This window comes from Gracilinanus agilis, chromosome 4, assembly GCF_016433145.1.
Source record: "Gracilinanus agilis isolate LMUSP501 chromosome 4, AgileGrace, whole genome shotgun sequence".
Lineage (NCBI taxonomy): Eukaryota > Metazoa > Chordata > Mammalia > Didelphimorphia > Didelphidae > Gracilinanus > Gracilinanus agilis.
Genome location: NC_058133.1, coordinates 435209725 through 435222426, shown reverse-complemented (window position 1 = coordinate 435222426; position 12702 = coordinate 435209725). Strand labels below are relative to the sequence as shown.

General features: G+C 34.7%; 1 protein-coding gene across 1 annotated transcript in view; it reads right to left on the bottom strand.

Annotated features, from left to right (window-relative positions):
- SMOC2 (SPARC related modular calcium binding 2) overlaps positions 1 to 12702 on the bottom strand; it is a 277433-nt gene that overhangs the window by 38044 nt on the left and 226687 nt on the right. Inside the window, 1 exon segment of the mRNA XM_044675484.1 lies at positions 12605 to 12680. Within this exon segment, the coding sequence (XP_044531419.1) occupies positions 12605 to 12680 (76 nt within the window).

The window sequence follows — 12702 nt, the reverse complement described above, 5'->3', positions numbered from 1 at the left end:
AAGAAAGAGGGAGGAAGGAAGGAAGGAAGGAAGGAAGGAAGGAAGGAAGGAAGAAAAAAGAGAAAGAAAAGAAAAGTGAATCTACAAATTATGCATCAGGGAATTTGACTTAGATTCATTAAAAAATTCTTGATTGGATTATTAAAAGGATAGTGAATGAGCATCTAATAAAGGAATTGGCAAACAAAAAGTCATCATGGCTTTGTTAAGGGTAACTCATGCCAGGAGCAGCTAGGTAGCTCAGTAGATAGAAAGCCAAAGATGAGAAGTTCTGGGTACATATCTGGCCTTGGACACTTCTTAGCTGTGTGACCCTGGGCAAGTCACGTAACCCTCATTGCCTAATCCTTACTGCTCTTCTGCCTTAGAACCCATAGATGATATTAATTATAAGGTGAAGGTAAGGGTTTAAAAAAAATAACTCACGCCCATCTAAACTCAGTTCCTATGCTGAAAGAAGTAAATACTGGATAACCATTTGTTGGTTATGTTCTGAAGCAGATACTTGATCCACAATGGGTTGAACTGGAAAGACTCAGAAGTCCTTCCAATAGTGACATTTTGTGATTCTGGGTGTTGCTAATTGTGGGAAGATGACATAATTATACCTTTCAAAAATAGTACTGTATTATGAAATATATATTATTGAAATGTTCTATTGTCAAAATACAAGATATAGACATATCTCTGAGTGTTTTCTTTCGTTTATAAAGATAACTGTGTCCGAGATTCTTTTTTTTTTTAAATGTTAGACATTCAGACTAAGGTAAAGTTTCTCTTTGGCATCATTCATTCCTCAAAACCCTGCCCTTTTTTAAAAAAAGGATCTTAAAATGAATATGACATTTGTTTATTCAATACCTCCCCATTATCTATGAATGAGATTTTGCATAAATAAAAATTTTTATCATTTTTTTATCAAAGTAAGGAATCCTCTATTCCAAATATATGATACTGTGGAATTCTACAAAATAAGTTTTTACTAGAGAAAGACGGATGTTTTATTATCCAAGCCCAAGCAGAGTTCTCAGGTAAGCTACCAAATTGTGCCAAGCAAATTAGGTATTGAGTTCTAGAAATCAATACAAGTAGATATGATCAAAACTTACTTTCATAAAGTTTAGAAAATGCCTGCCCTTCAGGAGTGCTTTAAAACTATATTTTACATAATGCCATTCAATAATTCATTCATTAAACATACTGAGAAGTATAAGTAAAAACACAGCTTCTGGACCTTATAAGCCCTTCTACTATAATTCCTATTCATCTTTTTTTCCCTTCAGATTCAGCTGCCAACTTAGAAGTGTGTCGGTTTAATAAAGGGCTTGAACAATCAATTTCACCTCCTGCTATTCTGATGTTTCCCAGGGCTGCGCAGAAGAGGGAGGGTTGTTAAATATAGGGAGTTAATATATAGCTCTAGGGATTTCTTCTCATTGTAACTGCAGCCAAATGATTTGTTTACAGTAATCCCTTCTGGATTAAAAATTTCCAGATGACAACAGACTGACTTAATTAAATCCTCTAAAACTCAAAGCACACACAGCCCACACGGGACAGAACAGCCACAGTCCTTGGACAGTACAATGTGTGGAGCCCTTGAAGCCACTTTTATAAACACACAGAGTGCTGAGAGGGCAATGAACTGGTCATGGAGACAAGTGATAAATGGATGTCTTGTGGCTTCATTTTCTGCCTGGTATTTAAAAGGGAGGAGTCAAGAGGAGGGCAGAAGCTACAACCACAGGCCAATCAAGAAAATGTCAGAGAATATGAAGAAGAAGAAAAAAAAAAAAAAGACAGGCAATTAAGCCTGTAGTTGGAGGATTATGTACATTTTGGTCATTTTTAGAATGCGAAATCTGAGCCAGTATTATATGAGCCAGGGGTCAAAAAGAAACCAGTGCTTTGTTTTAAGGAAATTAGAATGTTCCTTTTAAAAGTTGGGGCAAAGGGGCAGCAAGAGAATTATCTGGGATAACCTAAGACCAAAAGGCCAGCACATTCTACCATACCTCAGGGTGGCCAAGGGAACAGCAATAAATACCATTTTCTATCAATAAACATGATTTTAAAAAGCACTGTCAGTGACCTCAATTGATCATCTTCAAAGGCTATTTACAAAATGCCCATAATCCTCATCAGTGGAGTCCCAACTTGTCACTCTAACTGCAACCACCATGTGCTTCTAGGCAATAATCTGAAAACTTGAATTCTATTCTGTGAATAAGGAGGGAAGAGACTTATGAAAACAGATATCACATAAGCAAAATTGCCAGTTAAACTGAACACAATTTGTATAACTTTTTGGTGCACTTTCAAATCAAGAACATTTCTTAAAACTTCAGTTTTAGTTTCCCTTTGGAACCTTGTGAGGTTTTCCAGGCTCCCACAATTACTCTATTTGGTCTTTTTGACTAGGATCTTTTTCTATGTTTGAGTCCTTAAAGGATTCATTGGGAGGAACTAAGTTTCAAAGTACACTGACAAAACAAGAGACAATCATTTGGTCTTTATTTGCAGAAGTTGTATATTTGCTAGATGCTTCTATTTTTATTCATTCTTTTGTTTTTTCTTTGGAAAAACATGTTAATTCATGAGATTCATTTCTTCTGACCCTATATCCCTTCTGAAGCATTGAGGAAATGCTCACAATGTGCTTCTGGGTTCTTGCTTCACCCGGTAATTGAGTTTTGCTGTTTGATTTCCAAGTAATTTTATGTCAAAATTTTGGAGTTTACTTCCCTAAAATGATGACAGCACCACTTGAATAATGCTGCTCTTCATATTTACCTCAGCTATTTCCCATGTACATTGCTCAAAGATATTGGGCTAATTGTTACCATGGTTCTGAAAACCCAGACTGAGCTAAGCCTCTGTAGCTCTCTCTTTCTTCTTAGGTGGAGCCCAACAACAACGAATCAACCTAAAGACCCAGAAGATGGCGGGGTAGGTGAAGGGGAGTTAGGAATCAGGCATGTTGGTAGTTGATGGTATATAGAATGAACAACTGACTGAAAGTCTCAATTTTTATATTTTCTACTTGTTCCAAGAATAACAGTTTTTTAAAACAAATAGCTAATTAATTTGTTTGTTACACTAAAGTTCCTAGGTAGTACCCCCCACTAGAAAAGGCATCATTTGACAAATATATACATATATATATATACATATCATACTTACACATATATAATATACATCTATCCATATTTGACAAATATATGTAATATACATATTATACATGCAAATATATTTGACACATATATACACATAATTTGGCAAATATATAATATACATGTGCACATATTTGACACATATATAATATATGTATTGTATATGTACATATTTGACATATAATATACATATTTGATGAATATAATATATTATACCTATTTTTGACAAAAATATACATTATACCTATACACACATTTGACAAATATATTATATACATATACCCATATTTGACAAAAATATGATATACATATACTCATATTTGACAAGTATATGTAATATACATATTATACATATGCCCATATTTTAAAAGTATATATGATCTACATATTATACCTATACACATATCTGACAAATATATATTTACTATACATATACACATATTTGACAAATATATTTAATATACATATTATATATACACATTTGAGAAATATATATGATATATATATCATACCTATATACATATTTTACATATATATACTATACATATGCCCATATTTCATAAATATANATATTTGACACATATATAATATATGTATTGTATATGTACATATTTGACATATAATATACATATTTGATGAATATAATATATTATACCTATTTTTGACAAAAATATACATTATACCTATACACACATTTGACAAATATATTATATACATATACCCATATTTGACAAAAATATGATATACATATACTCATATTTGACAAGTATATGTAATATACATATTATACATATGCCCATATTTTAAAAGTATATATGATCTACATATTATACCTATACACATATCTGACAAATATATATTTACTATACATATACACATATTTGACAAATATATTTAATATACATATTATATATACACATTTGAGAAATATATATGATATATATATCATACCTATATACATATTTTACATATATATACTATACATATGCCCATATTTCATAAATATATATATAATATACATATTATATGTATACCAATATTTGACAAATACATATGATATAAATATTATACATATACACATATTTGACAGATATATATATATATATATACAGTATGTCTTGCTTATTTCTCTTTATCTGTTCTTTTTCTGGAGAAAGACATACGCAAGTTATTTTTCAAACAATATTTTTGTCACTTTATATAATATCTTTTGATCCTACTTGTTTGGCTTTTCTAATTTCATGTAGGTCTTTCCATGATTGTAACACCCTTAGACCATATCCCATTCCACGTTCTCTTACTGCGCCTTTAGAGTATAAACCATTTTCCTCTGCTTGACTTCACTGTAACCAGAAATCACTTTAACCTTCATCCCTTTCCTATTTTGAAAGTTAAATCAAGGCAGGTGGTGTCATAGCTTGTTAAAGGTGACAGGGCCATGACAAAGGAAAAAAGGTAACTGTGTGGTAGGGAAGGGGGTTTCAGTTCCCCTCCATGTAATCAAGAGTTTATTTTCACTGCAGTGAAATGTTGTAGCCACCACTGAAAAGACCAGAACAGCTACCACCACATTTATGAAAAAGGCTATGCTACAATCTTCCCATTAACTCTGCCCTTTCTGATTCTTTAATAGAACACACATAAAAAAAAATACAGCTGGGTAGCAGACTTCAGGGACTGTTTCTGGAATATGTCAAGTAATCTGAGTTTCACATATAGAAGTTTTGCACACATGTCCAATTGTTTCTTAAAAGGAGGAGGAGGGCAAGCAGTGGGTAATACATAATGCCTTGTAGCTTTAGACCTGGAAGGGACCTTAGGGGCTGACTGGTACAATGTCCTCATTTTACAGATGAGAAAACTGAGTCTCGAGAGTAGATAAGTGACTCACCCAAGGTAAAACAGGGCACATTATCATCAGAAATGACATTTAAACCCAGGTTTTCTGACTCCAAACCTAGAACTCTTCCCTCAATACCATAACTAGATATTTTGCCTCTGCTCATAATTCAGGACTGGCTGGTCAGAAACCAAGATGGCAAGCTGAAATATGAAGAGGAAAGAGCACACAATATGGTTGAGAAATTGAAGAGTGAATAAATGATCTCATAGCCAATTTTTTCCCATGAAATCAAAAGCCCTAGATGTGAACCAAGAGACCCCATACAGGTTCTTTAACACAGGTTTAAGAAGAGTAACTCCTTCATATCTCTTAGTAAAGGCTATTTTTAATCAGTATATGAAAAATGTTTCCTTCATGCAAGAGGAAGTATGTTTAATTTTGGATAGATAGTCACTGGATTTGGTAAGGTTGGTAGAATTCTTATTCTCTTTCCTGGGAAGATAGGTTTGTCTCCCCACTCCTTAATATGAAAGCTCTATAAGTGCGGAAGTCTGGCTCATCATATTCTAAATTACTTTAGATCCTAAAGAACATGAAACAAAGACCAACATCCTCACCCCAGTGCTCCAAGAAATTGTCTGACACATTGCTGCACGTATAAACAAGAGGAATCATTTCCTCCCCCAAAGAGCTTGTTGCTACAAAGGGAGAGAAAATCCAGAACTTGTCTGTTTGTTTTTCTCTGTGCTCAAAACTTGACTTTCAGGGCCCCTGAGGCTGAACCGCATCTTGTATTGGGATCAGAGGATGAGGTTGGGTGCATTTGTAATTTAGCAATTATTTGAGCAGGCCTGAGGATATCATACTGGACTACACAAAGCTTTCTCAGCCTGTCTCTTGCCATTCTTCACATATGCCATCTATGGGCTCACAAAAGAATATCAAAATTCCTAAAGGAAATCAACTTTATTGGTCACTCACCAACTCATGTGCAGTGCCAAAAACAGAATAAATAAAGCTCAGGTTTAGGGAAGATGGTGTAGACACCAAAGAGGCAGGGAAAGACATATAGTAAAAGGCAAAGATGATAAGGGAAAAGATAGGAAGGGACACTTGTCAAATTTAATTTTGAGCCTGGAATTTAAACTTTTCAGGGTGTACATAGAGATTCGATTTTTTAAAAAGGAACTGAGGGCAAGTGAACCAAAGTTAACCCTAGGAGAGAAAGTCAATAACTAAAAAAGTGGAAGTTGGAGTCAGGGAAACTAGATTGTATTGTAATTATGCTTCTAAGCAATTGTAATACCACTGGCAGGGCATTTCCTTTCTCTAGATCTTAATTTCTCCTTTTTCTAACAGCACTTTGGTGATTTCCAGCCTTCTTCTAGTTCTATGGAGTTAGCATAGTAGAGTGGAAAAAAATGCTAGATCTTGAGTCAAAAGATTTTGGTTCAGATCCTAGCTTTTCTCCACATTGTCTGGGTGATCCTGGGAAAATTACCTCAATTCTCTGGGTTTCAGTTTCTTACTCTATAAAATAAGAAAGTGGGACTACATGATCTAGATGTAAAATCCATTCCAACTCTCAGCCTATGATCCTTTGATTTTCTTTTCCTCTCTCAAGGATAGAATGCTATTGTGAATCACAGAGGGTGTGTTACTTGAAGGGATTATACTATTAACTAACAGGTGAGGTAAATTAATCCTTCTGGAGTGCTGGATTACCTGCTGATATATCACTCCTTCAGGGCAGTAAATAACCACAGAGACCTTGGAAGTAGAGGTGTTACTATCACCCTGAAATGTCTAGAAGCTGACAGGGGGAAATTCCTAGCTCCTCATCCTGCTGGGATGTCACATTTATCAAATTGCTTTTATTCCTGCTAAGAGAAAAAAAAAGCCAGGGAAGAGAACACCTGGGGACAAATCTGCTTTAAAAACCATCAGGCCAAAAAATTCAGCATCACTTCACTGGTATTTCAAGTATACAGATGAAAGGGAAAAAAACCAGTCAGAAATAAATCATCTTATTAATATTCATGATTTGATTTATTTTTCAAAGAATTGGCATATAGTGTGGGGTTTGATTGGGGATATACATGTTTATACATACCCACCCAAACGCTTCATTCTGTCCTCAAGGCTCATGAAGGACAATCAATCAAGCAATATTTATTATTATTTTTATTAAGAAAAATTCCTCAATTTTAAATCCAACACAAGGGAGGACTTTCCAAATTAAATAATCTAATAGAGTTTTTCTTGCATTTTACATTGTTTAAAATAAAATAACCAAATGGGCAAAGTTTCCCCACAAGTCATTTTATTATGATATATTAATCTGTGGGATAAAAAATGGGAAAATGCATTGTTCAAGACACCGGGGATATAAATCTCCCCTCCTTTCAAAAAAAATTCTATTCTATAAAGGGAGAAAGCATGTACATTTATAAATATGTACAAAATAAAATCAAGGTAATTATGGAAAAGGACATTAATAGTTTTAAATACCAGAAAAGGTTTGGTTTAAGTGGTGCTTGAGATGTGTCTTGAAGAAAGGGAGGAATCCTATGAGTTGTCAATTAGAAAGGTGGGAATTCCAGGTTTGGGAGGTGGCCAGTACAAAAGTATGAAGAATGATGAAAGGAGATGTACCATTCTGTGGGAGGAATAACAAGAAGGCTGATTTGACTGGGCCTTGGAGTGATGGAATGGGAATAATGGTGAGACTAGAAAGAGGTTGGGACCAGTATGTAAAGGACTTTAAAAATGAAATATTTTATAATTTATTCTAAAAGTAAAAAGGATCCACTAGAGAAGAAAATGGCAAAGCACTCTAGCATTCTGGATAGGTATGGTCTAGAGCAGTGATGGGCAAACTTTTTAAAGAGGGGGCCAAAGAAAAGGAAATACTCATCTGCCAGTCTGTTTCTAAGGCAACTCTTTTCGAACTTTCATTGTATCATATCCTACTCATTATATTCGTCAGATTAGGAATAATGTCAGAAGGCTGGATAGAACATTTCAGGGGGCAACATCTGGCCAGCCTACTGTAGTTTGCCCATAACTGGACTATGGAGTAATGAAGAATGGGACAGAACAAGCCTAAATAACAACAAAAAAGGAACTGCTGACATTTAGAGGAGAGAAATAACATGTTCACATCTGTACTTAAAGCAAACCATGTTGACAGTTTGGGGAAGGATAGATTAGAAAAGCAAGAGACTTTAAATAAGGAGATAAATTAATAGACTATTGCTATAGACTATATAGAGATGATAAAGGCCTAAAATAAGGTGGTAGACTGAGTAGAAAGAGGAAGTTAATAGAAGAAATACTGTAGAGATAGAAATTGCAAGATTCTGCAACTACTTGGATATGTGGAGTGAGGGAGAGTTAGAAATTGAGGATGATGCTAATGTTATGAACCAGGGAAACTGGAAGAAGGGTGGTACCATCAACATAAACAAGGGAATCTGGAAAAGGAGTTTAGAGGAAGAGTTTGGGGAAAAGATGATTTGCAACATGTTAAATTTGAGAAGTCTCTGGGACATCAAGTTGGAAATGTTCAAATGATAGTTGTTTGGGGGTTCAGGACTGAAGCTCAGGGGAGAGATGTTCTAGATGAATAGAGTTGAAAACTGTATATCAAGATATGACAATTAAATCCATGAGAGCTTGTGAGATGACCAAAAGAGAGTGTAGAATGGAAAGGCAGTACAGGACAAAGCCTTGGTGAATACTCACAATTAAAGAATGTGATATGAATAATATTCCAGGCAGTAGAGAGGAGATGGAGGAATTATCAGATAGGTAGGAGGAAGTAGTGTTTCACAAAAGAACATTAAGGAAAGTGAATCCAAAAGTAGGGGGTTGTCAACATTGTCAAATGCAGGAGAACAGTCAAGCAGGGTGAGGGCTAAGAAGATCATCAGATTTGAGAGTTGAGGTCACTGGCAACTTTGCCTAGAGCCATTCTTGTTGAATGGTGAAGTTAGAAGCCAGATTACAAAGGTGAGTGAGTGAGAAGAGTCAGCTTTTTTTAAGAATCTGGCTAACAGAAGAAACATACAATTATTGCTAGAGAAGATTTTTTTGGGGAGATGGGAGAGAACTGAACATGTTTGAAGGCAATAGGGAAGGTATGACAGACAAAAAGAAACTAAAAATTAGAGAGAAAAGGGAAATAATTGAAGAAACAATACCCTGGAGAAGACAAGAGAGCACATGTAGAAAGTCTTGACAAGAGGAAAGACTACTTCATTTTCAGAGGCTAGATGAATAGGTAGATATAAATAATGTCCAGGAATTTTGAGAAAAAGAGAAAAGGAGAGGAGAGTTCAAATAACCTTAATTTTCTTAATAGACTAAAGGCTAGGTCCCTCCATTGAGCTCCAAGGACACACACATTTGAAGAATATACATTTGACTATTCAACTGATTAAAGAAAGATAAGAGGGGAAAGCTGGGTAGCTCAATGAATTGAGAGCCAGGTCTAGGGATGGGAAGACCTAGGTTCAAATCTGGCCCCAGACACTACCCAACTGTGTGACCCTGGGCAAGTCATTTGACCCTCATTGCCTACCCTTACCACTCTTCTGCCTTGGAGCCATGACTCCAAGATGGAAGGTAAGGGTTTAAAAAAAAAAAGAAAGAAAGCTAAGAACAGGTAACTTATTCTTTTTCAGAACTTTTTTTTTTTAAAGAGCTAGAGCCCAAACATGAAGAGTGGGAAAAATCATAACATGCTCATGATAGCTGTTTCTTCTCCTTTTAGCTGCCTTGATGAAGTTGAGATAATGAAGCAGTATGTATGTGTGTATGTGTACATATACATGTATATATATATATATATTCTGTTGGAGAATATATGTGTGTATATATATATATATGCCCTTCAGCCATATAATAATGCACATACCAGAAGTAAAAGGGAGAAATAGCTGGATATTAGGGAACTTAAAATCAGGCCTGGGGCTATATTGCTCTTGCAAGATGGGCTACCCCAAGGAGAGTCTAATGGAAGCTGATCCACCAAGAAAGACATATAAATGGGGGAAGGGGGAAGTAATGCAAAAACCCTGCTAACTCTACAGGAAGCTCTATAGTTTCTACAGGAAAGAAGTCTTTTAAGCTTTCCTTCTAACTGATGCTTGAGGGCTTGATGCAGGGAATTTAAAAGATGGCAGGTTGAGAACTAAAGCATTAGTTGCACTTTATTTGATCTGCTTTTATTTATTTTTTCCATTTTGAATAAAGCTTTTATGTACTATATTTTCCAAAGTAAAATTTAAGAAAAAGTGGACAGTTAAATGGACAAGTGGAAAGAGTTCATGGAATAAGGATCAGAGCTAAGATATTTTGATTAGAGAACACAAATCCTTACCCTAAATATAGATGTAGTCACCATCCACAAAGGACCAGAATCAAGGCTTAGAGGCTTGGAAGCTACTACAAATCTGGTGCTAGATGCCATTTATAAGTATGTGCTACAATGTTGGCGGTTGGGGGGAGAGTCAGCACCCCCTATTGGTCATAATGCTTTTATATGTGCTTGCATATGCATAAGAGCAAGTAAAACTTCTTGGATTAAGAAGAGTTGACCTCAATTTTAAAAGCATTTTTAGTGCCTAGACAATTTTTTACACATATTAGGTAAGTAATGAATAAATTGTTGTTGAAATCTTAAATCACTGAATTCTCCTGGAAAATAATGAAATCAATCCTGACCTTTGGAAAGGACAAGAGAATGATATAGATAGAGATAGGTAATAATGTTTTATTTATTTGAAACAAATAGAGGTTGCAGAGGAATCATATTTTATATGGACCGGATTAAATAACATCTGATTCTTGCTAAGTTTAAAATTTCAACAAAATTTGAGCTACCTAATCTTTTGTTGATCTATTTTTGGCTTTTATTTAAAATTTTACTAATATATTTTGTTATCATGTGATCTTTATTTCCTAATACGTTTCTCTGTACTTTCCCAAACCAAATAAACCTTTATCACATAACAAAGAAGAAGAAAAAAGAAGTTAATGGGAAAAAAAAACAGTTCAGCAAAACTAACCAACATAATCAATAGGCATTGTTCCATAATCATGGTCCACCACTTCTGCAAAGCAGAAAGAGATGCAGTCTCATAGCACTTCTTTGGAGAAAAGCTTGGCCAATATAACTGCAAGACATGAAGTTTCCATTTTGTCATTCTTTCCATTTTTATTTTTTTGTCATTGTTTTCCTGAATCTATGTTTTTATGTCAGTTCATATAAGTATTTTAATGCCTTTCTATATTTACCAATTCCGTATTTTCTGTATTGCCATTCTTTCTCATATGGCATAATAATATGCCAACACATTATTTTTGCATACTTTGTTTAGCCATTCCCTGTTTAATGGAATTCTACTTCCCCCCCCTTCAATACATTCATGCTAACAAAATACTTTTATAATATTTTAATGTATAGGAGACTTTTCTTTTGTATCTTTGCCCTCTCTTGAAAGATTATGGCATATACATCTAATAGGATAGGATAGGATAGGATAGGATAGGATAGGATAGGATAGGATAGGATAGGATAGGATAGGATAGGATGAATATGGTGTTCTAAAAGTCTTAGTATAGTTTTAAGTGGGAAACACTGTGTGCATTCATACAAATATGTGTATATACATCCAGATATGAACAGAAGGATAGTAGGTTGGGTTGTCTTTTGTCAAACTGTACAGTACCATTAGACCCCAAACTTTTCCTTGAATAAAGGTCCATTTTTTAAACACTAATATTCTGCTGGTATTGACTGACTCATAACACTATATTCAAAGAGTGAATGCATTAAAAAAATCTTCGTGGTGGGCATCATTAAGCACATATCCAATGTCACTAAATATCAGAACAGTCAAGTAAAAATATATATTGAGCTTATTCAATTTTTCTCCAAAAGACTTAATTAGATCAAGCTAGACCAATGGGTAAAAGTTACTTAGAGAGAGATCTTGAAGTAGTGTAAGAAATAACTTAATAAAAGCTATAAACTAATCAATAATCTGCTTTATAAAATAGTGACCTTCTTGTCTCTGGATGTGTTGAAGTATATGACTACATGTCAGAGATGTTATACGGGACATTTTTTTTAAACTCTTACCTTATGTCTTGGAGTCAATACTGTGTATCGGCTCCAAGGCAGAAGATTGGTAAGGGTGGGCAATGGGGGTCAAGTGACTTGCCCAGGGTCACATAGCTGGGAAGTTTCTGAGGCCAGATTTGAACCTAGGACCTCCTGTCTCTAGGTCTGACTCTCAATCCACTGAGCTAGCCAGCTGCCCCTGGGACATTTTTACTTTGGGAATCAGAAGTTACTAGATGGCTGTAATTTCATCCAACTTTAAGATTCTATGACTTCCTTTGACTCAATATATTTCTGGGACATAATCTTATTTTTCATAGTAGAATATGTACTAAATATCCCCTTTAATAGGAAAGTCCTTATATGCTATATGGGACCTGTGATAATTAAAGAAATATCTAAGTTAGGAGGTCAAGCAACAAGTGACTAATACATCAATCTGTGCAAACAACATACACATCTTCTTTGATTACATTAAAGGGAAGATCTATGATGTCTAGAAGAGAGTGGATATAGATGAAAGGCCCTCTACCTGAAATAATTAGAAAAACTGC